General features: G+C 32.7%; 1 protein-coding gene across 1 annotated transcript; it reads right to left on the reverse strand.

The window, feature by feature from the left end:
* Positions 1-761: 761 nt before the first annotated feature.
* On the reverse strand, positions 762-26,224 carry LOC100169156. Its single transcript, XM_001948936.5, has 3 exons — positions 26,025-26,224; positions 5,941-6,949; positions 762-1,279 (listed from the first exon to the last, which is right to left on the reverse strand). Exon 2 carries the CDS (start codon positions 6,925-6,927, stop codon positions 5,998-6,000), a length of 930 nt encoding a protein of 309 aa, XP_001948971.2. The 5' UTR covers positions 6,928-6,949; positions 26,025-26,224; the 3' UTR covers positions 762-1,279; positions 5,941-5,997.
* Between the last annotated feature and the right edge of the window lie 1,159 nt (positions 26,225-27,383).

Consider the following 27,383-nt stretch of genomic DNA (forward strand, 5'->3'; position numbering starts at 1 on the left):
ATTGTTTTGAGAAGCACCAGGATTTAAAGCAGTCATTCATATATGAATCATTTATGAATCAATATTGTTCCAATTTTAGTATAATGTGCACTGCCAAAGCATAAGTACATAAACATATATCTACATAATGTTGAACAATTGTACCTTCGTTGTATATATAGGTATATTTAGCAGGTAGATCGTAGGTTCACGTCCCATGAAAAGGATTTACTGGTGGTCATCGGTTTCCACTGCATGCTGTAGTTGGTATTTTAGAATAAAATATTGGTTTGGCGATTACAATTATTGAAAAGATTGCGCGCGTACCTTCATTTTTTTTCATATTCCAATATTAATGGATTTTTTAAATTTTTCCGTCAATCATGATGGGGTGACGGTATTGCGCCGAGGAATTTGCGACGAGATGCAGCTGTTTGCAAATAAATTAAGCAGTTAGCAGACCACGCAGATGGATGAGACAGGAATTTTAAACAAAACAACAATGACGTGCGCTCAAGTGGACATGGAACATCATACCTTGGTATCCAAATTGTGGATTACAAGACTCCAGATAGAGATTATATTAAACTGATTTAATGCTGCAGTCAGTATCTATTTTTCACTATTTAAATTTAAAAAATATGGTCAACATAAAATACTATACTGCATACTTGCAAATGCTGCTGAAAATCGATATATTACAAAACGATATAATATTATGGTACCTATATGTAACTGAGATGTAACTTGTAGATATAGGAAAATAATAAAATAGCACTATATATATAAAAAAAATATTCATTTATTATATTATAATATTGCCTAAGTATATTATAATATTATATATGCATAATATATTGTACATATTATTATAATGAATTGACGCATTCACAATACAAAATAAAAAAAGGCGTAAAACGTATTATGTTAGTTCAGTCTGATACACGATAATTTGAGCGTAACATATATATATAATATATATATATAATAGATGTATTACAATTACATTATATTATATATAATTAAACTAGTTATAAAATACTGTTAATATACGCTATGTATGTACAAAATGTATATAGTGATGTTTGATTGGATATAAAATAAATAAGTACCTACTTATTAAAATATAATATGTAAACTAAACTACGTCGCGAATCGCGATATTTACAAAATACAACATTCTGGAAAAATTTTATAAGTACGTAACATAAAAAAGAATACAAGTTAATTTTTTTTTTGAAACGGTCCAGTGTACGTAACTTGTTGAACACTTGTTACGGCCGCGTGCGCACTCCAACTCCTGTATTTAAAAAAAAGCACACACAAGGGTTAGTGGAAAAATATGTTTAATCACATTTCCCGGTCAGTGACTTAATAAAAAGGCACTATATAATGCTATATAAATAAATTAAATTGATTCTTCCTATACATCGCGACTGGAGCAGCAGAAAATAAACGCATACCAAACATCAAATTAAATTATTACATTTCCATTATATATTGTGTATGCCGTTGTTGTTAGTGTCTATATTTAGGACACAACGCTGCAACACTTCACGTGTGGTATCTAGAATTAATGGATATCGTGAAATGATAATTTTTCCGAGGGTTTTCGATTTAATGAACCGTGTATACGCACTGAATGCTGGCTAGACTTCTGCGGTCTGCAAATACATTTAAAAAAAAAATGATATCTACCTATATTATTGAAATGTATATAATTTGTAACCCGTCAGCACCGCGAGAGAAACCTCGTGAAACATGCAATGTACAGAGACAACTTAATATGGGCGCGGCGGTCTAATGTGTGCATATTAATTGTAACGCGTAAAAATCGTATATTGATAAACGATGACGTCCGCAAGCAAAGCGACGAGCGTTATAAAAAGTAAAGTTTTTTTGGTTATGGGTTAGGTATTGGGTACAGGCGTACAGCAGACGAGATATTTGTTGTTCATTTTTTGTCCGCGCATTTTTCTGACCGATGAACGAAATATTTTAAACTTGATCCTTTAATAAAATAATATATTATTATTGTGTACGTACACGTCGAAAACAGTCAACGTGCAAACAGTACGCCAATTACTACGCACACTAGCCGTACTCGAATGTGGAATATTATTTTATGTATTTATGTAATATCACACACACATAATACAGGCTATTGACACAATTGTACGTAGAACACTATGTTTTTTTTCCTTAATTCTCAATTTTTCAAACCGGTAAATATGCACCGGTGTACCGTTAGCGCACTAGGCGTGAAATATCAGAATATCAGTATACAACATATTATTATAAAGTTCACGGAATAGTGACCCTCTCGCCGCGGCCACGGTTATGCGTAAAATATACATAAAACATATATGTATAATGCGCATAAACCACGTGTGTGTGTGTAGGTGTGTGTGTGTGTGTGTGTGTGTGTGTGTGTGTATAGAATTTAGTGGACGAGAAACAATAATTGAACACCAAGCCAGCGGCGGCGTCAGGACAATAACATTATTTTTAATATAATCTTAATGCTCGCGTGTTCTAAAAATAAAAATAAAAACATGAAAATAATATTTTTCTTTCGGGGCCTGCTTACCGCCTAAGAGAAAACTACACGCGCTCGAGATCCGTAACGATATGAATATCATTATTTTTTTCCTTTTAAAGGGTTTACGATTATGTATATATTATATTATACATTATACATACGTAATTACATCGCATCCGACATTAACCGGGTTAAACACACGATACGTTGGAAACGCGTCCGTCACAATCACATTACATACACACGTCTATAATATGAGTAGGTACCCGGTAATACCAGGTGATCCGTTTAACCTTAAGGGGATTCGATACCGCGATTTTCTGTTTTTGTCTAACACACGCGTGACATAGTATTTTAGACGTGTTTTTTGCCAAATATACCAATTGATCTAATGAAGCGATAAGAATTCTGAAAACAGATTTTAATTTGTCGTCAGGTCTACTTGAAATTGACTTCCCCACATTTTTGATATTATCCCCCAAATTCCTAAAAATGTCATACAAAAAAAGAGCATTTAAAAATTGTAGTATTAAGTCACTCATTATTTTTCTAGGAAATATTTTTTACCATTTTTTACTATTTTTTATCATTAAGTATCAATCTTGGTATCCTTGTATTCCATCATAAATTGTGATAACTACTTGTCTGATATATTTTGGGTTTTATAGAATGAAATAATCTGAATAATATTCTGCTTCCCGAAGTACTTTCACTGGATGGTTTCTTCCCTCAAGATACTCAATCCATTACACTTAATTTAATTTAAAAACATACATTATGCTTAAATCGGTGGTTTTTGTGTATTGCGAGCATACAAATTATAAATCCACTATAGGATTATTATAGCAGACAAACGATATTTCCGTGTGGCTTATTTCATTGGTATTAGTTTTATATAATTTTTCAATTTTTGTTCTTTGGTATAATGCAGATACCTATATGAATCTTATTAGGACGCAGAGAGTTTTTAAGCTTTTTAACAATACGATAAAAAGTATTGACATATCGCGAGATTTATGATATATACCTACATTACGTTTAAATTGTTATTAGTAAGTAGTAGAAATAATTTTAAAACGCAGGAAAGTCGATTTCATGTAAACTTCTTCTGGCCCCGGTGCCAGTTTTTAAAATTTTCCATAAATTCTATAAAATTTGAAAATTAAATTTTATATTTTAGTTGCCGCCTTAATTATAAGACTTTTCCGCTAATCTACTACCCGATATCTATTTAGGAGGGGTCGATGGGGTGTATTATATCGAGAAAAAAATGACTTTACGGGAATAACTCTCAAGCTTTGTAAAATTGTTGGATTTTGATGACTATTTTTTTATCTGAAAGAAGAAGACTTCCTACAACCGTATCGATCTCTGATTTTGTATCTTATTTCAAATAATTTTATTGAATAATTTGTAAAATTGCTTTTTATCTTGTATTTTTTTTAGAAATATTATAATGTTGGAGAATAAAATATTGAAAAATCGATGCGGGCTGTAGAATATTTTCCTTTAGCAATTAAAAAATAAAAATTATGAAATTTGGTTGATTCTACACACGGAAAAAAAATTGGTTTAATCAAATGTAAATATAGTAATTTTAACTTCGTTTTATAATTTATATACGACTAACTAAACTTTTTATTAAAGTAACTACCATTTATCGTTATTCCCGCAGAGTGTATTTTCGAGGACAAAATGGCATCGGCACCGGGTGTCTTAACGAAATCAAATATGTATATGTTTTCCGAAATTTTACCTGATAACTATTAACTAGGTTAGTTAATACAATTAGCAAATGGTTGATATTTTAAAACACGGAAAAAAAATTAATATTTGTGTAGTTATCGCGTATTATTAGCATGCTTGTGTGCACGCCCGGGAGCGGAGCGTTGCGCTATTTATTTTACGCTACTACAGTAGTAGCTAATGATCATTGTCTAGTGACTACGCACACACATTACACGACACGGAATTAGAAAATTGCCTATATTGAACTCCTTATAAAAATGGTCGATATCGAATCTCCTTAAAACCGGTGAGTGTATGCATTATTATTATTGCGATAGCGCTAAAATCGCTAACCAATTTCAACGGACACAAATAAGCCATTATATTAAATAGGTGGTAATGTGATATTTGACGTATAGTTAAGTACCTTGTATTTATAATACAACATTGTAAAAGGCATTAGATGAAAAAATAATGAATGCGAATAAACGAGCAGCTAACTGGTGCAAAACGAAACGGGTTCGTGTTTCTTGAGTATACAGTGGTTTCGTCCTCACACTGCACTCTGAATCGTAATTGCCACGTGCAATCCTCGAAAAATCGCAGACGATTAATATTATATTATATTATTATTTAATAAAATATAATCGAATAATTGACTCACAATATATAGACAGCCCGCGATTAGCGTACCTATAGTTAGATTTTCGGATAAAAAAATCGATATACCTATATATTTTACATAATAATATGGTGCATATAGGTAACGCGTACTTATAACAGTATAATAATAATAACGTTGAGTATAATGATGTGTAATGTGTATAGTACTATAGTGTAATGGTATGATTTTTTTACAGAAACGATGAAACCGTTGGTATAATATTATTATTTACATAATCGTTTGACGCGGTCGAGCGGTTTTCTTTTTAAATGTCATACAGTGTTATATCGAAATAATATAACTGGCTAAAGACGTTTATAGGGGGAAGAAACCTAGGCATAAATACCGACATTGCGGACGTGTCGCCTCTTCATATACGGACGGTATGATGGACTGCGGCAGAATACTAAACTCGCCGACTCGCTAATACTCTCCGTGCCAGATATACCAGATACCTATTACCTATATATAATGTATATATTATATATTATCGCGTAAATAATTTATAACGCTGCGATATATTGTCGTCGCATATGTCGCACACGACGACGTCAAGACGTGTTAACCGTGTAAACGTTACGAATAACGATTCGTCACTGTAACGTCGACGGGTCACTCTGTATATAATATAATGTCATAATATTATAATATTAAACGTGTGGACTGTGGGTGGTATTTAATAATGCGTCGAGTAAGCACAGCGCGTCTTTACGGCTGCAACACGAAGCTGTACACCCACGCGTGACGATTTATGGATATTTTTTAACGGTTATGGTGAAAATGTTTTTGGATGGAAAAAATAATATCTTATACCAACACGGATCACGTTCTCGGTAAAAAAAAATCACACTATAAAAATATATTTGGTGTGTCATTGCAATTTTTTTTTTTTAATTGAAAAACACTTTCAGACCAAGTATACGAGATTTTCTTACGGGCCTAGACGGTCTCTATAAGGCATACACAATATACTATATCGCGTATTACGATAAATTTATTATTACGGACAAAGGTTTGCACAACTCACGCGTAGCGATCGATGATTCTGGCGACGGGTGGTCGGCGACAGTTGCTGTAGCACATATTAATCGTCGGCGCTACCGTAGTACGCCTTGATGATCTTGTGGTATTGCGGTACGACCGCGGCCGAGTTCTTGCTGCTGACCACGTAGAATCCGTTGGGCTTTCCGTTGTTGACGAACGACTTTTTCACCGGTTTTCCGGCCCCTCGGGGCTTGTAGTAAAGCGTACGGCGCGGCAAGATTTTGGAACTGGACGACGACGGAAGTTCGAAGTCACCGGCCTGGCCGTGCTGCATGTGGTGCATCTGCTGTTGCATTTGCTGCTGTTGTTGCTGCATCGTGACCATGTCGTTGACGCCCTTGTAACGTCCGCCGCTGAGCGCGTGCTTGATGGTTGGCAGGTTCCAATGGTACACCTTGGCTGGTTTGCCGTTGGACACGAATCCCACGGGCACTGTGTTCAAATTCTTGTAAGGTGCCTGCTGGCCCAACCTTTGGTGGATGGCCGAACCGTCGTCGTAAAAGTGTGAATGTGGTGGCAACTTGACGATGAACATTTGCGAATCCGAACCGCCTTTGCCGTCCGCGGCGTACTTGCTCCTCGACTGGCTGGCCAAGCGTTTCCGGTGATGGTTGGCACCGCCGTTGTCACCGGCACTGCCACTGGAGGTTCGCACCCTCTTCATGCCCAACCTGTTCAACAGTTTAGCATTGTGTTGCTTGCTCGAAGACTGCTTCGTCGGCGTTTTGGCCGTCGCCGCCGATTCGGGCGTGGCCGCCGCGGATTCGTCCACCGCGTACATAACCGGAAACCGTTGGCTGTCGTATTCGTTGGCCACCTCCGCCACAGTGTCACTGACGTCGTTGCCTTTATTGTCAGTGGACGTCATGCCACCGCGGTCCTCTTTTTGCTTCTTCGCAGCTGTCGGAACGACGCCGAAAGCAGCCACCATCAATGCGGCTATCGCAAACAACAAAACTATTTTACGCATTTCTTTGCCTCCCTGCACACTTCTGAAAAAATATACACACACAAAGTTAGTCGAGGTACTTGTTAACAGTTGTAATATACGTGAATAGATAAATGTTATTTATTTTTCAAAATTAAATTAATGAACAAAAATTATTTTATGCATTTATCACCAGTATACAATATACATTATACTACGTTAATTTTATATTCAATGTAGTCAGTTATTACTTTATATTGTGGCATTGATAAAATCGTGAGTATGAAATTTTTTTGATTCTAATTAGATAGTTGATAGTATAGGTAATATATATATATGATTTTGATTTGAATCAAGTAACTGTCAGTTTCGTTATCGTGCCACGGCAAGACACAGATGTGAAGATGAATCTTAGGAGAGGCTAAAGGTGTGGGACAGGACACAGGAAGCAGTGCATATCGCGAGGAAGACGAGGGCGGCAGGAAGATTTGGATGATAAGAATGTTTGATATAAGAAGTTCGAGATCCCCGCAGTAACCCAGTCACAGTACAGGAATAAATGTATGTGCCTTCCAAATATCATTAAATTATATCTCAATAATATAGAATACAAAAGAAACCGTATAAACCTGTATTCATATAATCATATACCTACCCACAAAGTTATTTTCTTGATAAAGTAAAAAAAAAATGTTTTCGTCACGTTTCAAATATTTCGGCCATCCTGCACGTTGATCCAAATACAAAACGTTCCTATTGAAATATTGTCATTAAACCCAATATCAGGCTTACTATGATGTATAATATATATGTATGTATATATATATTATATATATATATATATAGTACCTATAGGCTAAAAACTAAATATAGTTTATGTAAAGTATACATATTATAGAAGCTATATTTGCGGAGAAAAACGCAAACGTAGATCGTAGGTACATGAGTATTTATATATAACATGTCTTCACTGACACCGCGTGATCGAGGACGACGCCTCGGTTGTGCTGCAGCCGCCACCGGGCCAACAAACTAATTATAATAATTTACGCACGTTTTTATTTTCAATTTTTTCCATTCGTCGCACGTTATGCAGCCATATAATTGTTGTGTTATAAATTATTATAATGGAACCCGCGTGAGCGGTGTCGGTCAACCGCTTATAATAATAATAATATTATATAGATCTGCATTCGTTTCGAACGGGACGCAAGATCGTTGTCGTCTTTTTACAATCCCGTTGAATATTTGTGTGTATTGTAGCGAGTTTAGAGAGGGGCGTATAAAAGTCTGTTTTACTAGTTAACTATACCCACGCACTATAGGTACAATCATAATAAATGTAGTGTGTTTGTGGGTCTGTGCGATACACGTCTTGCTGTAAGAAACAGTTCATTATTATATAGCCGTTACACACATGCCACGACAAATTATCTCGCTTATAATGTACTTCTTTATAACGTTATATTATTATGGTGCCACGTGAAGAGCGGATGGCACTGTACGCGAAGTGTCGGATCTAAGTTTCGGAGGTCCGGGCACCGGAGTGCAACTATTAATATTGATGACCCCTTAAAAAATTGTTATTTATAATTTATTAATCTGATGTATCTATTGGTTATATTTTTTTTTTTGGTAATTGATAAAAGTGAAGATGGTTTTAAAAAAGAAAGATTTTCGACTAGGTACCTCGTGCTTTATTTTTTCCTTGAAAAAGTCAAAATCATAGAGATAAAACTGAGTCCATAAGAGTTAGTTTAAATAAACGGGTAGCGGGTAATTCCTTAAAATACTTCTTTCTTTCTTGGCCATTAAGCATTCAATATTATTTACAAGTTATCACTTTACAAAGTTAGAAATTGCAGGACATCACCCGATAGGCTCTTAAAACAAACTCAGCCTTGAAATGCATTTCACCTCTCGTACCCCCGATAAATTCTGCACTGATTATGCGTATGACATATACGTCCATCCCGGTAGCTATATTTAAAATTATAATATGCAGTTTGCAACATCGTACTCATGATCATCTTTACGCCATTACCACCACCTCTCTGCATTCGCACCCGATGGGAATTCAATTTTGAACTTGAGTAACAAAAAAACCATCGTATGAAGACTGAGCTCGGGTACTCTCGCAACATTGCAACACGCGTTTCCGCTTTTTTCTTCAAATACTGCTTTCGAATCTCATTGAACTCATATACGCTCAGCACGTCATGCTTATAGTGTGTTTATATAGTATTTACTATGCATGGTGTTTGGTGTCGCGTTCAGAAAAACTGAATAAATGTTTTCGTAATGGCTGTCCGGCTCACTTCCTAATTTATAGATAGGTAGGTACATTTACTGCGTGAACTCACACAATACGTGTTGTCTCTCGCCTAAGTTATAATGAAATAAACATGCTCTATCTAGTGGATCTCTGTATGGTCGTAATTCAACGTCCATTACAATATGAAAAAAAAATCGTCGGTCGATTGATACATGCATACCTATTTTAGTTATATTGTGATCACATTAAACAATTTTTGCTTTAAAAGATTTATGTTAGGAAAAATTCTAATATTAAAATGTGTTGTAGAATGTAGTGGACTGTAGTACCTAAGTGCCTAACTAGTAATTATGTACAAAAATATAAGTAAAAAACATAATAATATTCATAAATATATTATGTACGTTTCGATAAAATATGCATGATGACAATTGTATGAACATTAAAAAAAAAAAAATACTATTTCACTCCACGATTATAATATATTTTTATTAAATTAGGTGTAGCCGGTGTAGGTACCTATACAAATCATACAATTTTTTTAGGATATTTGTTTATATAATTATGACGTTGATATAGACTTTTATAACTATTATTATACCCATAATATAGGCATATTATGTTATAACTTGTAACCTATCGTAAATTATATTTTATATAGGTGCACTTTACACAGATACTTAAAATTTAGGTAGATGGTGAAAAAATGTCCAATTATTAGTTACTGATTTATCAGTGAAAAATAATATTCTTGTATTATTCTATAATATATTTTATCAATTTTACATTTTTTTTTTCGGAATTCATGATTACATTAGTGGAAATGGTTTAATGTTCTGCCTTCTGCTCATTAATATTGTAGACAATAAAATTTGTGTTCGGAAGATTTCCGGTGATAAATTATAAAAAGTTTAATTAATTTACCGTTATAATGAGCGTCACAATATGTTCAGTATTGTGTTCATAATAATATTATTCTTATGACAGTATGACCTATTCATATTAGTTTTATACTTTTGTTATATAGTTAATGTAGGTACTTACATATATTTTATCGTTAAAGTTATTGGTTAAACCTAATAGAAAAATATATTACTATGTCGTAAAAGCCAAATGGATGATTTAACCGAGATAACCGTAATAAGTAACAACCGTACGATATTCGTGTAATTTTCAACTCAAAACATATAATATTATACATTTATACAGATAGATTATGTAATATGTACGCTTCAAATAATATTTTACTTATTTTTACATATTAAGTACCAAGGTACTTTACGTCGGACTACGTCTCAGTACATCATTTTAACCACTGGTTGAAGCGATGACCGGCGCCTGGCTGGGGGGCATTACGATAATGAATCATGATTTCACGATATCGTTAAAAATGCAAAATCACTTAGATCACGCATTTCACAGTTAATCAATATTGTACATTATCAGAGTTACCTATAAATTATAATATAACCGTTTTATAATAATAATAACATATTCGTCGTCATGCCGGACTACTGTCTTGACGGGAAAAATACATGGTTCTGCAGATATCCCTCGGGTGCTATATAAGCTTAGCCTTAACCATCAAGTGCAATTATTAGGATCAGTATTATGGATTTATTTAGTACATTTAGAATGTTTATATATTATAATATACCAATACACATATAATTATAACGAAAGGTTGGTATTTTATAGTAAAGAAAAAAAAACCGGTCTTGAGTGAATCGGTCGACCACCCAACTCCTACCAACAGTAATTCGGTATTTATCATCCTTATTATTATTATTTGATTTAAAACACAGTCACGCCTACCAGCCTACGTGGTTATGGTCGCAGAACATATTATTTTAATGAGGTAAAAAGAATAATACGATATATAAGAATTATTATTTTTACACCAAGTGTAAATGTGCATCATCATTCAGTAAAAAAAAAACCATTATTACAACATTATTACACTTGTGTTTTAACACGGTGAAGAATGCATGATATAAAAAAAAGCGCAGGTACACGTAATAATAATAATAATAATAATAATAATAATAACAACGACCATATAGTATACGGAGAATTGTTGTGTAAAGCGTAGGTATACCTGGTAGCCGGTATAACGCACCGATCGAACTCGAACTCGGTCAATATCGAAAACCTGAAGTCTAGAATATTATAAATTATATAGGACAAATTATTAAGTCACTATCATATTATAATAATGGTGTTATTATGCGGGGGCGACGAAGGATGGTGACATAAACATTATCATATTGTGTCTCGTATTTTCTAAAATAACTTTTTAAGAAAAGAATGATAACATATTTTAGAAAATAAATACCTAGATGATTATTTTTAACATAGGAAATTGTTTTGTTTTCTCTTTAGGGCTTAAGCGTACCACCGTACCTTTTTAAGAAAATGTTAAAGCAGGCCTCTTTTTAAGCGAGGTCTGTATTAGGGTGACTAGGTCCCCCTACTTGCGTTCACCTACATAAGCCTCTGCTCGTAGTCATACATCCGTACGGTGGACGGTTCACAACGTAAACGATTTTGTGGTGTGCTTATGTAATTATATGTACATTATTCGGCCGTGAATCTCTAATTCTTACTTAGTAACTATAATAGTAGATATTATATAGACTCGAAGTTGAATGGAAAAATATCTACTAGGCAATGGTAAAAGACAAGGGTATGGCAATGGTGAAAAAAAAATGTTTTTTTTTTTTTAAAAAGCGATTGAATAATATATTATTATTATCATTAAATTACTCGTCGTCGTCGCCGCAGAAGCGTGCGCGTACGTGCAGGTGCACATAAATTGGCAAACAAAACCGCCAATCAATTTGAAACGTTAAACGCCGTACCTAAGTATTGGTTATAGTTCTTCGTCGGTATTTGCACTTTGCAGAATATAAATATCCCGGTTGTCTGCATATACTTATAATATTTGAATTAACACTTCGCACACACGCTCATATAATAAACATATTATATACCTACTCAAATAAATATGCGAATATTGTGGTTGATATAATGTAACCTAACCTAACCTAACCTAACGCTATACGCACGATTATAACGATATTAAATATACGAGTCAGCGCGTTGGCTCCTCAAACTCTCGATTTTTGGACTGTGGTGGCCTCAACCAGATTTATTGGGGAAGGGGTTAACACATCTCTGGCAAAAAACCATATTAGCTAAGGGGGCCATTTCAGTTTTAAAATGGTGGTGACAATTTTTAGGCTGTCTAAACTTTTACACTATTGGACCGCCTAAGTGACAGTGATATTCGGGTTCAGTTGATTTTTATGTGGAATACAAAATAGATGTTCTATATTGAATAGCTAACTGCATAATTAGAGCCCTTCGCTTTGTTAGTGGACATCTCCCAAGTCCTAATAATTACCAATTACAACAGTCATCGTGACGCTACTTTTTATGTATTTATATATTATATATCATGTTTAGGTACAAAATATAATCGTGCAATTTTTAAATTACCTACCCTAATGGCCAATACCCAACACTTCATAAAATGTTTTCTATTTATTTTATTATATGAAAATTACTTTAATTTGGGCCGTACAGTATAAAATGAAGACAGGCCAATTTACTATGTAGGGGTAAAATAGGATCGCTAATGTTCTGTCACCGATTCAGCCACATATTTTGATACTGTAATAGTGCCATATTTCCGGACACGTTGGCGATGTTAGAGGTCCGCAAGTGTATGTTTTACAGTAAATTACAGTGGACGATATGCCGGCCAAACGAGTAATCGTTTCAATTAACAACACCGGCACTAATAAGTTGATGAATGATCCCCGGAGGACTACTGTAACGAGCTTTTAATTTTTAAATAGTATATACATAATATTATATATTATATATAAAGTGTGTAAATGTGTTATCCCTGCTATCAGAGTGTGTTGTATTCTCAATCGCTATCATAATATTGTAAAATAACGTACGCGTGGTTTCAGTTTGGACATAAATATTAGTCTTCCTCGGTGATCGGCGTAAAAATAATAATAATAATATTTACTTGCCATCTAGATAGTCAAATTATTAAATATAATATGTCAATATAAATTATAATAATATACAATATAATGACTCAACTCACCATTGGGAATATTCTCTTATCGGTTGTTAGGAAGGTAGAATACTAATAAAAATGAAACGAATAATTTTTTTTTATTATTTCCTATAGGTATTTTATTATATGCAATATTATATTATATCTCTCGTGTGCACGACGTCGAAGAGACTTGGTACATATTGCGTGCATATGCTGACGCCGCAGACACCGTGCGGATATAATATAATATTATTATATGAACGATTATAATATACGCGTATGAGATGAAGTATCGATGGTCTGAGTGAAAAAACCAAAATGCGTTTTGTACTATTATACCACACAACACACTGCGTGCCCGCGAGGTGGTAATAAAACTGGCCCGCGCCTCATTCACACGGTGGAAAGCGTATACGTATTATATACACGCATGTCTTATAATACGATTATTATTATTATTATTATTATTATTATTATTATTAATTGAAGAGTGAAAATGACAAGCAGTGAAAAAAAAGAAAATAAAACCAGCGAGATCTCGATTGCAGTACACGTGTATGATGTATATTATATTATGATGTTACGAACCTATATTATATACAATATACATATATATATATACTGTACGTGCCGGATAATAAACGCGCGAAAAGAAAATCATTATTATACAAGACACACACATGCAGTAGGTACATAAATATAATATTTTTGTCATTATCACAATATCGCCTGGAAGACGTGTGTCGATTGCCGACTGCAATCATGATATCGGTGAAAAACTGCAGCTGTACGTGAGCTAAAAGAAGGGCGACGACGTAGCGCGTGTTTCACTTTTAACGAGGAGAATGAAAGTCACGGTCACATTATCGCTTCCTCGCGATTCGGACGCTGTCGAAGGAATGCGAATGACACGCCGCGGTATAGCGTCATTATTTTGTCTTGCCGAAAAAAAAAACACGTCTTTAATGCCGTGTGCATAAAGGTACACATATTGTGTTGATAAATTATTATCGCCAAAGGTTAGGTACTATATTGTGTTATACTTTCTATATACACCCACCAAAAGCACGCCTTTACGGGTGACTTGTGAGGTGTAATTATATTATGCATTTAATTGACATTATAATGCGATCTTCAGACGCCGAAAGTGCAGCGTTTTAAAATTGTACGCAGCGATGATTGCATATTATCGTAAGTTATCGTCGTTTTTTTCACAATAATTTGTTTCTCGCCGTTATAACTGACGAGTACTTTTTATTTTTACGTTTACGATTTTCAGCTCTTAATATGGACGATGAGTATTACTATTAGAATAATTATTAATACGTTATTATAGAAAATATATTTAATATAAGAAGTACACTACACACACGCGTAGATTGCACGTCTCCAGCTGCATTATGCGGATGACGGACGCGTTAAGTACGCTGCACTTTTATTATACTACCTGCTGCCCACAGACGTTTATGCATTAATATTTTTATGCGTTTTGATCGAGAAGAGTGGGTTTTTTGTGTAAGTACAACTGCTACACATGTTTACATCTCATGATGCTGGTGCCTGGTGTTCGCGTGTCTACATAGTAATAGTCACATATTATTATATATAGGTACCTACGTGATAATAAAAACCGTTGGCATGCTAAGTGCGGCCACTCGCCGTCATTGTACCTATTTAATATTTTACGACGCATATAATATAATATTATTATGACGATAAAAAAAGGTTCTGCGCAGCTTCCTCGGGGACTCTACATACAGTCTATATTGTGATATTATATAAGACAGCCGTCGTGATTATACTTTTGAGTCTTTACCTACCTGCACGGCTTTAGTATCTATAACCGTGGTCCGTGGTGCCATGTGGACTATTTATACGACGTGAAATAATTTCGGTATAATAACTACCAATAATATTATTTAATTTACAAGTATATACAAACGGTGTCGCCATAGACGCCGCCGTGATTTATTCAATTGCGAGGAAAAACAATATTATATTTTGTTCAAAACCATTATTAAAATAATTATACAGTACTTCAGTAGATAGGTATAACATATTATAATATCACGAACGCGTCTTTTATTTTATAATGATATAATATGCGTTTTGATATAATATGTGCATTCCCGAATGCAGTATAATATAATATTATATTGGTAAATCGTGGTATAGAGTTGAATTATTATTAAGGTTAATAATAAAAGGAATTTGGATCAGATTAGGAAAATTCAAAATTATTATTTCCATCAAAAATATACGTGGAATGATAATTATACGGTAGATTTAATATTTTAAGCGTACCTAATGATGCAGTGTACACTGCACAGTGCACACACACACACACGACTTGTTGATTATCATAATAAACGTTGCCGGTGGTGGGTATATTATATATTTATATTATTATGTATACATAATATTATAATATTATAATCAATATGTAATCTTTAAATTAATGCATCACGATACGTGGAGTATGTATAATAATGATGGACATTTTTTTTGCAAGGTTATAACCGACGCCGAGGAAATGGTATAAGATTGTAAATGGAGAATTCGTGTTGTTTATTCGTGAGATTTACCACTCATCGCACTCATCTTAATTTCATATTTAGATTTAGTCACGAGAATGACGACAAAATGTCAAATGACGTGTGCGCGGATGCACGGTTCGTTGAATGTAAACAGTTAAATAATATTGTCATGATGTATCTAATGGTGACGAAAAAGGCAACCTAACTCAAAAGGAGGGTCATGTCCACTACAACAGCATTGTGCGCTAAGGGCAAAAGGCGCCATCACCGACGTTGTAAATCCAACGCTTATGCCTATACTGAGCGACGTGCGTGCTACGTGTGACGATCGCGCTTTGTACGCGACAATACAAAACCATTATTACGCGCGCACTACGCATTATATTGTATAATAAATAATAATATAATAATGTGTACCGCAGCGGTATACAGCCGCGCGCGCGCGTTACCGTTACCGGCCGCCGCCGAGTACGAAAACGGATTCTTCTGCGTTGACCTTGTAAGGGGAAATCAGGTGTTTGGTGCGTCTGCTTTACTAAAACTAGACGTACCTATACAATAATAATAGTAATAATAATAATAAAAAGAAATAATAACAATAATAGGAGCACACGGGATAGACGTTGCGGCGGCGGCAGGTACGACCCCCGTTAGACCGCGTCTCCGATACGACGACGACTACGACGCGCGCGCAATACGTCAACGTCGCGTCTCGAGAATTCAGAAACGGCGCGCGGTCGATTGTCACGCGCCTCTCCTGACCGGGACTGCGTTTACGTACCGGGTATCCGTGGTCGTCGCCCGGAACGGTATACGCGGCCACGCAATAATTTATGCGGCGTACGCGTCGTCATACACTGTGGATATATATAAATATTATATACATTACGCGCGAGTAATAAAGTATGCCTATAGGTATGTGCCCAATGCGTATCATGCAGTGTGCTATGCCTATATAGTACCTATATACGCGATATAATATGTACGATAAATAGTAATAATAATAATGTATTACAGAACAGCAGCAGCAAAAGTCGTCAAACGGTTGTCCGTCGCGATACGCAAAATACCTACATAATATTAATACATATAATACGAGAGCAGTAATAATAATAGTAATAAAAACGCGTGAAATAACTTAGCCGCCGTCGTCGGGACATTGTATTGGATTATTTTTATTATTATTATTATTATTGTATATTGTATGCTATCGTCAAGGAAAACGGACGCGCGCGATTGTCGCACGCGGCGGTCCGGGGCGACAGCATCGTTCTACGCGCGTCTCCACGGCGACGCCGGTCGTCATCGTTTGCCGCATTTGTACAAAAACCGCTATGGAAATTCGAAATGTGGGAGCACACGCACACGTACGCGTAATATAATAATATATTATTAGATCGTCGTCGTCGCCGTCGCCGAATCGATTGTTATTTCCCGGCCGGCCGACCGACCGACATATCATTGTCATCCACGCGGCGACGACGTAGCAGCGACCAAGTCACAGTCGCTGTCCGCCGCTCGCCGCTGTGGACATTTATATATTTTATTACATATTATTATTATATGACCGTCGACTGCGAGGAAGAAGACCCGAAGACCGAAATGTATAAACGCGCATCACGTCCTACGCCGGCCGCCGGAAATGTATAAATAAGCGTCGCCGCGTCTCTGCAGACATTACAATATTATTATGTATTTGCGACGTATATACATAATGTATTCGAACAGGAAAAAGCATAATAAAAAGTCGAGAGAATAGGTCGCTCGGAAAACGCGTATTCCTAGAAAAAAACCGCCTACGTTCTTGCCCCGTAAATAGTCGCACGTTGTTCCGCGAACTCTTCATTTTTCATTCTCTCTCCGATTTAGATTATAGAAAATGTCGATTGGGTCGTTGAAGTCACTACGACGTATTGTATACTGTATAGTGTATAGTGATGGATGGATAAAGTTAATGGCTTATTTTTCAGCAACTAATCAGCAATATAATATAGACCACTGCAATCTGCATTGATGTATTGCTAAAAATATACGCCTTTTACGCAGGTACAATGGTAAAAACCTTATCATTAAGTTTTAAAAAAGATTCTTACTACGCTAGAAATAATACTTTTTTGCAGCCTTTATTATTATGAGTTATGAGTTTATGACTATTAGATACAACATAGTACTTAATACTTGTGAAGATAGTATTTTTTGGATATTTATTGTGGTAGACACTTGCCAAACAAAAATCATGAAACCCCAATAAAAAACGTAAAAAAAAGAGCCCTGCACATACATTGTTGACACTTTCTATTTCTAGAAGCTAAAATAAAACAACTGGAAAAGGAAGTATAATCCCCTCCCCTCCTAATATAACACCTCTAAAGACCAATGTCGTCAATGTTTACATGACATTACAGTGATAGTATACAGGTATAAAAGATAATTATTTTAATTTTAATTATCCTTATATTATATTGAATATTATTAGTAGGTAGAAGAATTGAAGGGGTCAGTGGATAATGGTGTTAACTAACATTTTTGAAATTGTTCAAGTTAACATACACTAACACGTTTATCCACTACAACTAATGATTAATTCTTCTTATAATACGTAGGTAACCATAACTATTCTTGGTAACTAGTAACTATACTAAATTAAACTTTATCAAATAGTGATATAATGTTTATAACATTATAACACCTTCATTCATGCAATAAAATGCATTTTTGAAAAAAAAGTCAGTTAACACCTTTATCCACTGATCCCTTCAATTAATGGCAAAATATTTAGTTACCTATACGGCTATACAATATGTATTCAGTGCTTTAATAATATTTATTACTCGATTCATTATTAACTATTCATATTTTAGTATTTTACCATTGTTTAAATGATAATTACGTTTAAATCTGAGAATATGTTGCTATAACGAAGCGATCGGCTCCGATCATATTAATAATATGATTGGTTATTGGTTAATTATTTTGAATTCCACAGAGTCCTGAAATCACGCACCTGCGGCTCTGATGGTCAGCTGATATGTGTTTAGAAACTGATAATACGCTACTTGGCTACCCCTATTTTGTAGCGTGTTGTCGTTGTCGATGTGTCATACACTCGCACGCGGTAGCTTACATTTTTCAGAAAATAGCGATATTAATTATTATTTATTTCCCAACCATTATAAGTAAAAGAAAATACAAATTAAATTATAAGTCATAACCTTCTTTTAACTCTAATATATCATTAGATTATTTCTATTTTACCATTTTTTTTAAAACTATATCTACTGCCCGTGAGAAACAAATTAATAAATACATTTCACGGCGTTATATAATGAGATAGAGGAAAAACTATGATGTTTAATTTAAATTGTATTTGTGGCCACTTACTGTGTCAAATAATATATGATACATATATTTATTATAATGTACATATATGACATTTATATATATTTTATAGTTGGAAAAAAACTTGTTAAAAACATGCATAAATAATTAAAATATATAGATAGGTATTTGTAGAATAAAAATGATTTTAATTTAAAATATATAATTTATAAATAAATATTTTATTATTTAGATATTACATTTTTGGTGAACATATTTAATTTTAACTAATTAAAACAATTTATGCTACCATCTATCATTCTATCATGATTATTTTAGTAGGTAACTAAAATATATTTTATGCTATGGTCATTATTAAATATGTAGTTCATAATTAAAATTATGCATACCTATTACCTATGTTATAATTTGAAAAGCTTTTCATTTATAAAAATTTAATTTATATAAAATTGACCTCATTAATACCTCTTATTATCGACTATAAAATCGAATACATGATATTTATTACCTGTTTATAAATTACACTATCGGTTCAAAATTAACATATTACTCACATTATCGAAATTATTTAATTATTTTTACTAATATCTCTATAGAAATTGATCTAAGAATCTATGATTAATCTAAATAACCTGGTACAGTAATACTACTTTAGGCTGGTTATACATATACTTAAATCTAATATCATTTTAATAGTTCAATCATTTTGTATGCTACCTAGCAATCAAATAACTTCGTTATTGTTAATTAATAATTGATAATAAATTATGGATACATAATATATTCATGGCAACAGTAAAGATGTAGCTTCTCGACATATAAATATTTTTAATTATTATATTATAGTGTATCGATTATTGTGAAAATGTATTACTGTACTAATTATTAATACATTGAATATATTGCATATTAAATTATACTATTATTTGATATTTGCGGTAGTAATAGTGTATTAGTTATATTATTGGAAAATATCAAATTAATTCCATAAATATAGTGTATACCTATGTATCCGTATTATTATTATTATGGTGATATTATTGATGACATGCATCAATTGGCGAGTAAACTATTCAAAGTGGAACGGATATTATAGGCTTGCGCCTTGCATGTCAAACATGCGTAGAAAGATATACTCGTGTTTAATCTGGGACATGGTACAGGAGCTAGTAATTTAAAAAAAAACGTATTTGTCTCCCCAGGCTATAATATTAAATAATAATTGCATATATAGTGTATTCGTCACCAGGATTTCCATCGTAGCACAATCGACCTGCAAGAGGTGTTTAAACCAGTTTTGTGCGATTTTTTATAAGAAATCCAAATTCACACAATTTTTACTGCATCTGGATAAATAACGCGTATGGTCATTTGGGCCATATTATTATTATTTATATTTATTGTCACTATAAAACATTAACGTTTTATTTAATAACATAGTATTATGCATTTGATATTTTTTTGTAACATAATCACTAAGTTTACCTAAAATATTCTGTAGTATAATATACCCAGCTTAAAAATAAATTTCTAATAAGAATTATTTTTAGGGACGTCAAAAATTTTGAGTTTTTCTTAAACATAATTTACAGATTGGAAAATGAATAGCGTGTTGGAATTTTAAATAGGTGATACATAATACTGATAATATATTTTATTGTGTTTGTAAAATGTGTGCTGATATTAGAAAAAGATTTGTCTGGATAGTTATTGTAATGCAATAAGTAGGTAATCAACGGTAACGTTAGAAAAAATAAATAGGAACACAGTATCAGGAAATTCCTACGAAGAGACTAGTAATGATGGATTAATATCAATAATATTATAATGAATATGGTTTAGTATTTTTTATGAGTCAGGTTCTTCTATCCAAACTTATTTATTTTTTTATTATACCACAATATAATAAAGTGTATTATTTATATTGAGTAATAAAAAAAATAGTTAAATTAATTAGGTACTAAAATATGCTGTATGTGACCATGCGGGTAATTTGAGTATTTACTACAATAGGTACAAATAAAAAGGTGGGTTACCTATATTTTTTTTTAAACGTAAAAGATCATTTTTTGTGAGAGGATAAATGCTTGTTTATTGTTAGCAAATGAAATACAGAACGTAAAATTACTTTATTTTTATAAAGTCATACGGATAAAAGAAATAAAAAAAAAATTAACAACCGAGTTCTTGACGTTATTGCTATTGCAAAGAGATATTTCTTCATTTCATGTCATTCCAAATTAATTTTTTACGATGTTTTTAGTGTGATAGAAATTCTATATTTTAAATCTTCTTTTAAAATTGATTATTTTTTGTATTTTTATTGATACGGTTTAGTATCTTGGCAATTAGTTGTCAATTATTGCTTCCTTACATAATATATTAATAATAATTAATTACTATACTATACACCATTATTTTTTTTTTTTTTTGTAATAAATGAAAGAAGTCACAGCATTTTTTTAAAAACTAAAAAAATGTTACAAGCTACTTCAGTAAAATAATAAGAAACTGCACAACACCACTTAATAATTGACACTAGTGAATTTTCATGTATTATGTACTTATATTATATATACCATATTATAGTACATCTATATTTATCTTGTTATCTATACATATTATTATTTGAGTGATATTATTTTGCTATGTTCCTATTCCGTCAATCATTTCATTGATGTTGTTAACCACAATGGTATGACTTCGGACTTATACTATACCTACGTATTGAGAAAACGTCAAAATGATGAATAAACGACAGTGTGGTACCTACCTATAGAAAAAAGACGTTTTCTCGAAAATGTCTGTTTCAATAATTGGGTGGCATATACACCGATCAGTACCAATAATATGAATATTTTATTTTTAACTATCTAGTATTTTGTGTTGGGTACTGCTGTAATGGTTACATAAATAAATACAATTTAATTTTCTTATACATATCTACAACATAGGTACTACGTAAGTATTCAATGTTAATTTCTAATACGAATTTGACTCTTATAATTTAACCCCTATTTGAAATGACGGATTACTTGAGATAAAATGTATAAATATAAGAAGAAAATCAGGCTTACGTATTTATTTTATATACACATCTTATAATGATCAGTAATAGAAAATACTACCAATAACTATTTTTTTTAAACATATTATAATATGTAGTGTTTAACCTTATGGTATTCGACCATGATCTTTGAACATGCATGATGTCATAGAAATATTTGTTTGATGTGTATATAAGCAATTTTAGGATATTATTATTGTTATTTTTTTTAATCAGATATTGGTAGATTAATTTCTAATAATTACTAGTTAGTGTAATACTATAACAAAATTAGTATTTTGTTATTCACGAGTTCACGAACTGCAATTTAAAATCTAAATGAATGTTTAGCTCACTAAATAACTATAATATGAACTAAAAAATAAAAATTATGAGTTTAATTAAGTACGTGGAAAAAATTAGCTATAATCCAATAGTATGCATAATATTTTTATAGAATTGTTTAAAAATTTAAGTATAAATGAATAAAAATGCAATACGACCTAGTATAATATTATAACAATTATTTTTATCCGTAAAATATATAATAATATATTTGCATATCATAAATATCTCGAATCTTGGAAATTTTAAAGCTTATAAGTTCTGAGTAAAATGTATATACTATTCATACGTCATTGCCTATTATTATCATATACAAATATTATATTTTTGTTATAAATATGAAATTGACATAAATCTGGGCTTATACATTAAATATAGTATATGTGGTGGATACTATACATTTTTACCGATAAATATTGTATTAAAATTCTTAATGGTGAACTGGCGAAGTATTTTTTAATCGAGCATGTGTCATATATTTTAAATACACAGACGGGTTTACAACTGGTCAACTTAAACGTCGTTGCTTATCGCCCGTTGACCTAATAAAACTAGCCATAGTGGTCACCAACAGAAATGCGTCATGTATTGGAATTCATCGTTGTATGTCGCCCATGCAGTATTCAATAATAATGGAATATGAATATTTAAAGAAAAAATAATACTCTTTTTCCCCTATCACGTATATATACGTTTGTGCCATAAAAATATGCTCGACGACAAAAAGCACGAGAAAAAAGGTTCAACATGGTCACGGCGCCTATACACAAGAAAGGAAACATTATTTATTCATAAGTTAAAAAAACAAGTATACAAATTTAATAATAATGATGATGTAATGCCCATAGCGCATCTACTTCCGATACGCTGAAATGTATGTAGACTTCGGCCACGACGGCGGCGGCGAACGTATTATTTGCAGAGGTCGTGAAGAAAAACGTACGTTTAACCCGATCAAAATGACCTCGGGTCAGAATGTTATTGAAATTTATTTTTATTTTTTTTTTTGCACAAGACCGATATATTTCTCATGATAATTTTTTTATGATTTTTTTACGCGTATTATTTCCCGCCGTGCCGCTTATCAAACAATCGAACGCAGATACCTATATACATTGTTTCATGTTTTTAATTACGGAAATGCTTTCGGTTTCTTTAAACGCAAATGTTGCAGCTTATATTGTCCTCAATAGCAGCTAGGTACACACTTCGCAATCAAGTTGGCCACAACTACTCATAAGTATCACGGTATAGTTATGATAATAAATTGATATCTAAATATTTTCAATATTAATTCATCCGTCGTCGAACAATGGAAAATGAATCACGTTTATTTTTTTCTCTCATATAACATGTATACGTTGTATACTTGTGTGTATAAATGTATAATGTATAGTATATATAGTATATACATATTTATTTATTTATAATACACGTATAATATAATATCTAACGACTGTATTATTATATTATGCAGACAGAAAAACGGACGTACTATAGGTACGTATAAATTGTTGCCGAAGTAAGTCCTTGTAATACACTGATCTCAAATATAATATACCATATAATATTATAATTTTATATCTATATAATACACGTTTCTTCGGACACAGCATCGCAAGTGTACAGCCCACACTCCACGCAGACGCCTGGCGCGGTCGAGGTCTTCCCGTGCCATATTTAATTTTTTGTCACAGATAATTTTTATAAGGAGTCTCCAGAGTTTTTTTTTTTTTTCAATACCTATACCTACGACTACTCGTATACCCTATGTGCACATAGGTGCGGACTGGGAATAAAAATTGGTCCTGGGTAAACAGAAAATTCAGTCCAATCTTAAGCTAATAATAAATCATTTATAAGTTATTGGCTCAAATATTATTCAAGCAGCTCAGATATTCGCCAGGCCCAGGTGGGGATCGCCCGCCAGCCACCCTAGCCAGTCCACTCATCCTGTGTGCACATACATAATTATGTATTGTAATATGAAACGAATAAAAATATAATTCATAATATGAACGTATATCAGAATATCAGATGTTAATATGGTACAAAGATTAAAGGTTCTCACGATCAAAATATACATACACGCACAATTTATTACTACCCGAAAAGAATTTGAAACGATGATATTATTATTTGAAAATTATCATAATTATTTAAATACTTCCTGGGATATGAACGCGTTTAGTTACGCTTCGTTTAAAGTCTTGTGATGTCAGCGTTGGGGTTTATTGTTATATTTATCATGTAAAAAAAATCAAGTGAACTGTAATAGTGATAAGACTAAAAAGGAATTTTTTCCTTCAATTCAGCTTAAATAGTATATGAAAAAATTTACTTTGACTGCCCCAACACATGTATGGGATAAATGTACGTAAATGCACTAGAATTTTCGAATATAATATGTCTAATAACTAATAAGTACCTATTATATTTTGTGATAATGTTTATATATATATTTATTATACCGATGATTGTTCCCTAAGTAGGCTGCACTTGTAGCAATGGGAATACGTTCACCTTCGATTTTTCAATAAAAATAAAATATAAAATTCAAATGTGGGTATTTATATGAAAAAAAGTGTTCCGAATCCAATGTCATAATTTCTGGTTAAAGTATAGTTATAGTTTATATGAATGGCGTACGTATAACATATTGCTGTGTAATATAATTTTGTCGTAATAAAGTGACAGTTTAAAAAAAATTTTCAATATCTTATAACAGATGATACATTTTTTGTATTTACAGATACAAAGCTATATTACCTATGGTTAATATTAGGAAGTTGTTATATAAAAAGATTAATTTTGAAAAACGTATACGGACTTTTTTGTTATAGGTACTTATTTTCGATCAATACAATTTATATTAAATACATTTTTGAATATAAGTTAGTATCGATATTGAATTGAAAAAGTGAACCCTTTGTAATAATTGTATATACTAATTATAACCGATTTTAAAATATATTATCGCGATTTCTATAATAAAATGATTACCACAAAATTACTATATTATAAGAAGGTACTTTGTGTTTACATACTAAATTTAAACATTTTTATGATCCTATAATGGCTGATTTTAATAATTTCAACTATTTAATTCCAAAAAATCCTTGTTTTTGTTAGAATTCTATTTTAACTATTCTTAATCAGTATAATATAAGAAACCAACAATTCCTTCATCATACGTTTACAGCCAAAAATAAAACTATAATTTCAAATTTCAATATTAAAATAAAAATGTTGTTACTTTTATTTAAATATTTAACAGTTTAATACCTATCTAAATCGTAATTATTTACCAAATAATTAATAATTCATTTACAAATTAATTCACAACACTTAACACAAAATTTTTAGTTGCATATATTATCCGGAGGAGTTGTACTATGTATTATAAAAACTTGAGGGTCTCGAACTGTGTTAACCACTTAAAAATATGCTTGTAATAATTTTGAACATAATATGAATATTTGTAAATATTAAAATAAAATGAATACAAATACTAACCTTATTATTTGTACGAATAAGCTTTATAAATAAATACACGAAGCGGTATGGTGCAATTATATTTTCGATTGGCTGTTTCAGTGTTTACGTATGCTCGAAGACAATTTGTGAGACGAAATCTACTGAGACTTCAATATGCCAAACTTCGCAAAGTGGAAGCCGAAGATCAACTGACGACGCGACTGAGGTTAGGATACGCGGCAAGCGAGGCACTCATCTCTCCACGCCGGTAGGTACATCTTCGTTTGAGTAGGAAATAAAGAGGGCGGGCAATATTGTTAAACGCACTCATACTCGTACACACACACACACACACACACACACACTCACACACACACACGCGAACACACATATGCGCGCACGCACCCATACTCTCGCTCGCGCACAAATAACATAATATACGTATATTGCTATTAAAAATCTATTTTGAAAAAATGTGAAAGCATTTTTTCACTGTTGCCACTCAGTTTTTTTTCAACGTACCTATTTGAATAGCGTTTAATGATATGTTGTCTTAAAATTAATTAAACGTACATTAGTGGCGTTAGTAGACCGAAAATAAACGATGATCAATCCAATTATAACAGGGACATTTTTTTTTTACTTTCCATAATATTATAGAGCTCGTAGTGCAGTATTAGACTATTTAGCACCGACACCGCTTATTTAATATGTATTCAAACATGGAAAAACCTACTTTATATTTTATGCGAATGAGTAGGTAGAAATGTATAATATATTGAGAGTAAAATCGATAAAAAAAAAATCAACGTACCGTATGTCGTTATAATAATATATAAATCTATTTTTGAATGCGTAATACGACGTATGATGCGTACCTTTAACGTTTTAACCGATCGGTTTCGTACAGTTGATATACGACGTCTTTAAGTTTTTGCTGTTATAATTATGACGGGTTAAATAAATATTGTATTGTACTATAACGTATAAAATATGAAAACATCGACGAATAGTGTAAAAAGTAACGGCCGCAAATGTCCGAGTTTTAGTACAAAGGCCATAATAATATGTTCGTTCCTAGAATCGATAATCTGACAAACGAGTGTCGCACGAACATGCAATCAAATGTATGATTTTTCTTTCGACCGCGCAGTTATGATACTTGTTATTGTTGTTTGCGTGTTTTGGGGCGCGGCAGAAATGCATTATAGCCACCCCAATTGCGGAGGGTAGCTACACTTTTCATCGTAGCGCTCTATAATAAATGAACAAGAATGCACTCTTCCGATCGTTAAAGGTCGTTCGACTGTGCAAGCCGTGTATCCTATATTATATTGCACAGACACGCGTACGACATATTTTATGACAAGAAGGATTTGCCCTCGTCGGCCAAAAATA

This window comes from Acyrthosiphon pisum, chromosome A1 (genome assembly GCF_005508785.2).
Source record: "Acyrthosiphon pisum isolate AL4f chromosome A1, pea_aphid_22Mar2018_4r6ur, whole genome shotgun sequence".
NCBI lineage: Eukaryota > Metazoa > Arthropoda > Insecta > Hemiptera > Aphididae > Acyrthosiphon > Acyrthosiphon pisum.

Bases quoted from the DNA above. Each gene is read 5' to 3' on its own strand.
- LOC100169156 (XM_001948936.5), bottom strand. From the start codon at position 6,927: ATGCGTAAAATAGTTTTGTTGTTTGCGATAGCCGCATTGATGGTGGCT.